The 8,102-nt window shown below is 43.3% G+C and overlaps 1 protein-coding gene across 1 annotated transcript; it reads right to left on the bottom strand.

The window, feature by feature from the left end:
* Positions 1 to 1,102: 1,102 nt before the first annotated feature.
* LOC148121635 (PRAME family member 12-like) lies at positions 1,103 to 6,576 on the bottom strand. The gene is given in 5 exon segments (XM_087906759.1): positions 1,103 to 1,236; positions 1,239 to 1,636; positions 2,449 to 3,006; positions 3,324 to 3,547; positions 6,361 to 6,576. Coding segments are annotated over 5 exon segments (1,530 nt in total).
* Between the last annotated feature and the right edge of the window lie 1,526 nt (positions 6,577 to 8,102).

The raw sequence follows: 8,102 nt of genomic DNA, 5'->3' as shown, positions 1-8,102 counted from the left end.
TTAATCCTAGCACTGGAGAGGTAGATATAGGAGGATCTCTGTGAGTTCAAGGACAGCCTGGTCTCCAGAGTTATTCCAGGACAAAGATATACAGAGAACCTGTCTCAAAAAGTAAAAGTAAAAATAAAAGAAATAAAAGTTAAAATAAAGCTGCATAAAGATGGAAAATATACAGAGAATCTTGATACTGTATGCTATTATGCTCTCTTTTAATTGTTTGAATGCTGAGGAAGGAGCAACACTCGCCAATATACATTTGCTTATAAATGCTGCAGAATTAATCCAAGATAGGTATTTTGAAAATACCTTGGCTTCAAAATTGAAGTCAAAAGGTATGTTACTTTGAAGAAGAGATTTTGCTTTTGTTTCCACAGAAAACGAGAGGCTCTGGATTTATTCAGAGTTAAGAAAAATCACCTTTGACCAAGGGAGGCCACCTGAAAAATCTCCAACAGGAACAGATGGCCTGGATGTCTGAATTCTACATCCAGAACATATTCAAGACTGCTGCCTGAGATGATCAAGACTCACAGGATACTCCAGTCAGGACTTGATTATAACTCTAAATTTTCTTTAGGTCCCCATAAGATCATCAGCGCCCCCAACCAGCAGGAAGTAGCCTGAAATACTACGCCCACATTCCCAACAAATGGACTATGGGTATTTTTCTTTGTTTAAAAAAAAAAGAGGGAAATGATGCAGGAGAATTATCTGTATTCTGTCAATTATATTTTAATAAAACGCTGCTTGGCCAGGCAGGCAGTATAGGCGGGAAAACCAGACAGGAAGTAGAGGTGATGCAATGAGAACAGGAGAATTCTGGGAAACAGAGAGCTTCCTCAGCCACTCCTTTGCAGACCACCGAAGAGGCAGCATGTAACTTGCCCAGCTGAAAAAGGTACCAAGCTATATGGCTAACCTAGATAAGGATAGTGGGATAATATGTGTCATAAGAACTAATAAGTAGCCTGACCTAATGGGCCAATCAGTTTATAATCTTATGGAGTCATGTGTGTGATTTTCATTGGGAGTTGCCAGTTGTGGGGTACCGGGCAGGACGGAAACCCCAACAAGCCGGCCCCCTCATGTTACACCTCCTCATTTATTGCCAACATGAACATAGTGCAGTCCCCACATTATAGACACAGAATTCCCGAAAATCTAGACATTTCTTACTCACAAAGTAGACCTCTTTCGGCTGTCTTATAACACTGAGTGTTTCCATGAGCTCACTGAAGTGTCATCATAGACCTTGTCAGGGGCTGGATACAGCTCCCGGGTCAGCTGAGTCAGTTTTGCAGTGTGATGCATCAGCTTCTTCAGACTGGCCACAGACAGGAAACTCTTCAGAAAATTGACCTCAATGAGCTGGGTGCACTGGCTCAGGGCAGGCAGGAGAACACTAATTTGGAAATCCATGATCATACAACCCTTTAATTGTAATATCTGCAGAGTTGCTGTCAGTGTCTCTATCAGGTTTCCTAGAAGTGGATGACTTAAATTTAGAAAGGTGACACCACTCATGTACAGATGTTTGAGCTTGTGGACATGTGGACACTGGGACAGATAACTCATGTCTGCATTTGATAGCAAGCATCGAGTGATTGCAAGGGTCTCCAAGGGACTCTCCATGCACCTACAGAGAGACAGAGGAGTTTATCCCAGTAAAGTCTAATAATGGTAAAGAAAGGATGATACTTCAATGTAGCAGAGGCCAGTTAGGCCTAAGTTCATTTTGAGAGCATCATGAAGATCAAGATCAGGGTATTCCCTGATGCAGAGTTAACAACACATGCAAAATCACTGTGACTGTGACATTTTCTGTTCCCAAATCTGTTCCCTCTGCACAGTCAAGCACAAAGTCACCCAAGCTGACAGTTGGTTTCAGCAGGAGATCAAGAAGGGCCAACAAAGGGGACACTTAGAACCAACCCTGGCTCTGCCAATAATGGTCCGAATGAGCCCCACCTTCCTAGCACAGCCTCCATCCTGCTCACAGGGTTTCCCTGTTGCCTGTTGTCTTATTCACCCTCATTCATTTACAAGGCCCTACTCATGCTCAAAGAACACTTGACACTTTGGAAATGAGAGAGATGAGAGAGAGAGGGGAAGAGAGAGAGAGAGAGAGAGAGAGAGAGAGAGAGAGAGAGAGAGAGAGAGAGATTTAAACTGTTAACAGTCCTGAGGAGAGAGGTGACATGGGGTAGCATGTGGCTTAAGACCTCATACACTTTGTGGATCTGTTTTTCCTTCATCTGGTTCCCTAGCAAAGATGGTTCCTAGATCATGATTGCTAGAGCAGCAGAAAGGCTACGAGGTCAGTTATCCTAAGGTAATAGCACTTCTATATTCAGGAGTGGTTGGGATGCCACAGGTGAGCACTGTTGTTTCATGAAACTCTGCAAGACTTTCCCTGGCCTGTGGAGCAAGAACTCTATTCTTCCTCACCTGAGTACTTGGTACAGTTGTTCATTCAGGAAACAGACATCATTCAGTTTGAGATGCTGGATCTTTTTGAGATCTGGTACCCAGTAAATAATCTCTGTAATACACTTTTTGACCATCTTGCGGTTTCCAAACCACTCCAAAGGTACGAAGATTCCATTGAGAAGGATTTTCTGAAGGGTCACAAGGGTTCTCAGGTTCCAGCGTGCATTCACTGTGAATTCCTTCATAGAGCTTGGCTCAGATACCTCCAGCAGCATTACAGGGTTGTAGAGAGGGGTGGCTCCAAACTCCAGCTTTGGACACATCACCAGCATCACCTCTTTTCTCTGCTTGATCCACCAATAGAAGCATTTTATGTATTTATAGAGATGCCTGGTCTCAAGGGAAAGGTTGATCCACACACTCACAACCTATTTTTCACCTTGTATGGGATCATGTGCTACTGATTGGGTCTCAGTATTGACATCTGGAGAGCAGACACCATCCTCTGTTCCAGTCCAAAAGTTCCAGAAGTTATGATGGGCACCCTGCAAATCTAGCTCTTGTAGTATCCAACTGCTGTTAGTCAAACAAGAAGGAGATTCAAATGACAATTTGAGTATCAGTTTATACTTTGCTTTTATCTCACACCTCCATTTCCCTGAAATCCATTCCTTGAACTCAGAGTGTTTTCATTTCTATTGGCTGACAGAACAGGGAGGGGGAGAGTCATTTTATATTGACCACATCTCTTCTCAGTGTGTTCCGCACACCACTGCCCTTTTGTACTTATTCACTTCTCTAAACTCTGATTCCACTTGGACCACATTCTGAAGTCTGTGGTCACTTCTCTCCATCCACAGTCTTCCCCTCCATGCTACCTTGATCTCACTTACCTAAGTTGATACTTCTGGTTAATCAGCAAATCCAGGCCCCCCAGCACAGCCTTCAAGGCCTTCAGGTTGGGAGTTTTCATCAAGGCATTGATAGGATGACATGGGAAGGGCCAAGCTACCACCATTGCCCTCAGAATATTTGTCTGTTTGCCAGTGAAGGCGTCTTTGAATACTGGTGGGAAGAATGCCATGGGCAGGTCCTTCAGAGCAGAGATGGTCAAGATCTGTAACATGGAGGATAGAGACAAACAAGCCCTCATGTTACAGAATGGCGCCAATATGAGGACAACTGCATCCACATAAAACCCGAGAGAGCTTGGGAAGTCATTCTAGACAGAGACAAATAGAGTAAAGCATCGCTTCTTGGTAGCAGCAATTTCTTGGAAATGCTCTGCTTGCTAGAGGCAAGTGCTCTCATTTAAGAGAGACTTCCTGACTCAGCTTTAACTGCAAATCCCTGTAGCTCTTTACGAGGTCTTGCCATGAAACACTTAAATGAATTTGCTGAAAAGCTGACCGCATGCTTTTTGGTTTTCAGCCATAGCAGGAAAAAAAGCCGCGCTGCTGTAAAATGCTGGCTTGCTGGGCCATCCTGCCAGGGCAAACTCTGACTCTTTTAGGCAGGTGGTCCAACTATGGAGCATTTGAGTGTGGTTTGTGAACAGACTGTTGCAGCTTGCTTGCTGGTAGGGATTTTGAAATGCCATAGAGTTGTGGCAATAAACATGGCTACAGTTGGTACCTCCGCCATGAGGTACAAAACACTCCCACATCAGGATTGGAGACATGATTCAGAGGTTAAGAGCACTGGCTGCTCTTCCTGAGGTCCTGAGTTCAATTTCCAGCAAACACATGGAGGATCACAGCTATCTATAATGAACTCTGGTGTCCTCTTCTGGCCTGCGGGCATACATGCAGACAGAAGATTGTATACATAATGAATAAATAAATCTTAGGAACAAAAAAGTCTACTCCCAATTGAAGACTCAGGGAGCATTGGACAGAAAAGGGGTTGTAGAAAGACTGGAAGGGTCAGAGGATCAGAAAGTTTGTTGTGAGACTGTATTTCATACTAATATCAGAAGCAACATTCTTAAGTCTCACTAAAATGATGGCTCAAAGTTGACCTGAACAAGGATGACATCAATTAATTTATCACACTGGAAGGACAAAACCACAAGAGATCTCAATTGTATACAAAGAAATGTACATGTGGAACAGCTGAGAACATGGGAGTTGGTTTTTCCCAGGGCAGACCACATCAATTGGTTGTTCAGTAACAAATAGTATATTTTCTTAAGCATCTGTCTGAGCTAGAGTTTCTACTGCTCTTATGAATCATTATGACCAAAGAAACTTGGGGAGGAAAGGTTTTATTTTACTCAAAATTCCATGTAACACTTCATCATCAAAAGTAGTGAGGGCTGGAACTCAAGCAGGGAGAGAACCTTAGGCTGAAGCCAGAGAGGATTGCTACAAGGTGACTTGCTCCTCATTTCTTGCAATGTAAAAAGAGGGCTTCTCTATGGTCTGTTGGACTTTCTCCAGTTTTTTTTTTTTACTTGAGCTACTCTGTTAGGCAGGCTTCTAGATAGTAGACATCATTTACATAGAGATGCTGAAGGCAATTATTTTGGGGAGCTGAGAATGCAAAGTACTTATCTACTCCTGCTCCAGCTCTGAAGAAGCAGTGATAGAACTAGGCTTCCAGATCCCCTCTAGCACAAGGAAGTTTGGGCCATCATGTGGTTGCTGGGGATTGAACTTGGGACCTCTGGAAGAGCAATCAGTATTTTTAGCCTCTTAGGCTCTGAGCCATCTCTCCAGTCTTATGTCACACGTCACACATTTTTAACCACAGTCTTTTGGTTTCAAATTCAAATTTTCCCCTCTCTGGTGTCTGAAACATCTCTAAAGTACCAATTCTTTTCTTTCTTTTTTTGGGGGGGGGGGCATTTTCTGAGACATGGTATATTCAGCAACTCAAAACAAACTTGCATAAATCTATCTCTAATTGTTGTCCTAGAGTCATAGCATTCCATAGGGGTGGGATACAGCTCATGGGCAACTTTGCTCAGCTTGGCTGTGTGACATAGAAGGTTCTTTAGGATGAGAAGAGAGATATTATTCTGATAGAAATTGGCCTTGGTAAGCTGGGAGCATTGGCTCAGGGCAGGCACAATCACATGGAAACAGAAGTCTCTCAAGTAAAACCCCTCCAACTCCAGGCTTTGCAGTGTACTTGTGATTCTTTAAAAGAGAACCCCAAGGGGCTTAGGGCATAAAGCAGACAGCACTACACTACTCAGATTCTGATGTTTGAGCTCACAGATGTTCAGGCTCCTAGGGAGAGATCAAGGAATTAGTTTTGCCAAATGGTATTAAAGAGGATTGGTGGGATTGAAAGCAAGGCAGATGATGCTTTCCCCAGATGTAGTCTGTCCATATGACAGGTTCAGCTCCTCCCAGTAGTGTCCCTATGGGTCCCCTTATATGTATCTTCCCCACCAGTCATGTCCAGTTCCCCCAACTTCAAACCCAGTGTCACATATTTCCCACCTACTCAATAAAGTTTTGGGCTCCAAACAACCTTTCGCACCTGAGTAATTGCAGGTGGGTGTTCTGGTGCCTGTTCACACACGTCTGAGCATAGAGCTCATCTGCTGTGTCTCTGTCATTGTTAGGTTACCCCTGGTCAGACCATCAAGGACCCACAAACTTGTAAAGGAAAGGCTTTGTTTTCTATGTTCTCCAGACCCTCCCCATCCTTCCTAACCTCAGCTACTCCTCAAGATGGCCTTCTAAGAAGTAGCAATCACTTATGGAGAGATTCTGGAGACAGGGGAGTTTGGGGAACTGAGAAAACAACATGCTTATTCCTTCTTCCTTTGAATAAGCAGCAAACCTGAAGGGCTTCCAAATTCCCTTTAGCACAAATGTGATTATTTCTCATCGACCCCAGGTAAGGAAAAAGGTGTGCCATGAATTTAAACCACCACTGACTCAGATTCAGCTCCAGGATGTAATCTACACCTACCATTTTGAAGAACTGTTCAGCAGTGAAGACAGGTGAATCCCAACTCTTCAGCTTTCTACAACATAAATGAAAGGAATTCTTTTGCTGCTGGGCCCACTGCAACAAGTATATGTCCCTTTCACAAAAATCTGCCTCCATGACTTCAAGATCAGTTACTTCCACAAAAGGCTTCTTCACCCCGGAGTTAGGACAGATCTCCACTGACTTCTTCTGCATGATATGTGGTGAGCAGTCACTTTGTGAGTTCTAGCCCTAAAGTTCCAGAAACCTTGGTGCACACTCATCAAATCAAACACTGTGAATTTCAACTTCCGCTTGGTAAAACAGGTCGAAATCCCAGAAACTAAGACAAAATACATCTTAGAGTCTATTTCTTATCCACATCTCATATCTGCTTTCCCTTCCAAGTCTTTGCTTTCTCCCTTTGCCTAGGATCAAGTCCAGGGTCTCAGACTCAGTGAAAATGGGTCTTTGCCAGTGAGGCATCTATAGCCCAGTTTCACTTCCCTTCATTCTATTCCCATCAATCCCTGCCTCATTTCTCCTAACAGTGTGAATGGGGTTTCTCTGACTTTTTTACCTTTACTCAGGACCCTTTTCCTACTACTGGCTTGCCTCATCCAGTCTTTGTTATATGAGGCTGCTAATTCATTTCCTGACCGCCCAGACTTCCTAAATAACCACACAGAAACTATATTATTTTCAATACTGTTTGGCCAAAAGTTTATGAGCATTTCTGGCTCACTTTATATCCTAAACTAACCCATCTTCATTAATCTGTATATCACTATTTAGCTGTGTTTTACAGGCAAAGATGCAGCATGTCTGCTCTGGTGGAGGCTCCATGTCTTCTCTCAAACTCTGCCCTCTTTCTCCTAGCATTCAGCCTAGTTTTCCCTGCTTAATTCTGCTCTACCTTATCACAGGCCCAAGACAGCTTCTGTATTAACCGATGGTATTCACAGTATACAGAGGGGCATCCCACATCACGTCTTGATATGGGAATTCATGCCTAGTCTTATTGCATCTGTTATGCCATGTTCAGTGATCTCACTGAGAGGCCTGCTCTTGTCTGAAGGGAAATGGAGGAGCAACGTATTTCAGGGGAACTAGGAGGGATGGAGGGAGGAGAGGTTGTGGTCTGGATACATTTTATGAGAGAAGAATAAACAAAAAAGAAGAAGAAACATGTTGTTCTTTCTATTTCAAATGATGTAAGAAAAAAACCCTCAGTCTGGCAGTGGTAGCACAAGGCTTTACTTCCATCACTCAGGAGACAGAGGCGGAGTTGGTGAGTCTCTGTGAGTTCAAGGCCAGCCTGTTCTACAGAATTAGTACCAGGACAGATAGCATTATCTAAAGAAACCCTCTGTTGAAAAAAAATGGAAGAAAGAAAAAATATCCCTCATACTTGGGCCCAACCATATGGGATTTCATTAATTCCAGGTATATGTTGTCAAGTTAACATCCAAGAAAAGCCATCACATCATTTCTCAAGTAAACAAACAAAAACCAAAAAGTGAGTGTGTCTTGTTTGGGTGAATGATGCCAGCAGCAGAAAACACAAATGACTGAAAAATCTCAGTGCCAGACATTGGATAGCTTCCCAATGTATTGTTAAGGAAGGCGACCCAGTGCCCCGGGTGTCCATCATATCTAGACATTAAATAACAGAATAGAGCCCAGACTGATCTCCACGGCACCAGAGTAAAAGAGCTACAGGAAGTCACGTCCCCATCAAA

The sequence above is a fragment of the Myodes glareolus genome, chromosome 6 (genome assembly GCF_982192425.1).
Source record: "Myodes glareolus chromosome 6, mMyoGla1.1, whole genome shotgun sequence".
Classification (NCBI taxonomy): Eukaryota; Metazoa; Chordata; class Mammalia; order Rodentia; family Cricetidae; genus Myodes; species Myodes glareolus.
The sequence above is the reverse complement of the archived record's forward strand: the minus strand, read 5'-3'. Positions and strand labels throughout refer to the sequence as shown.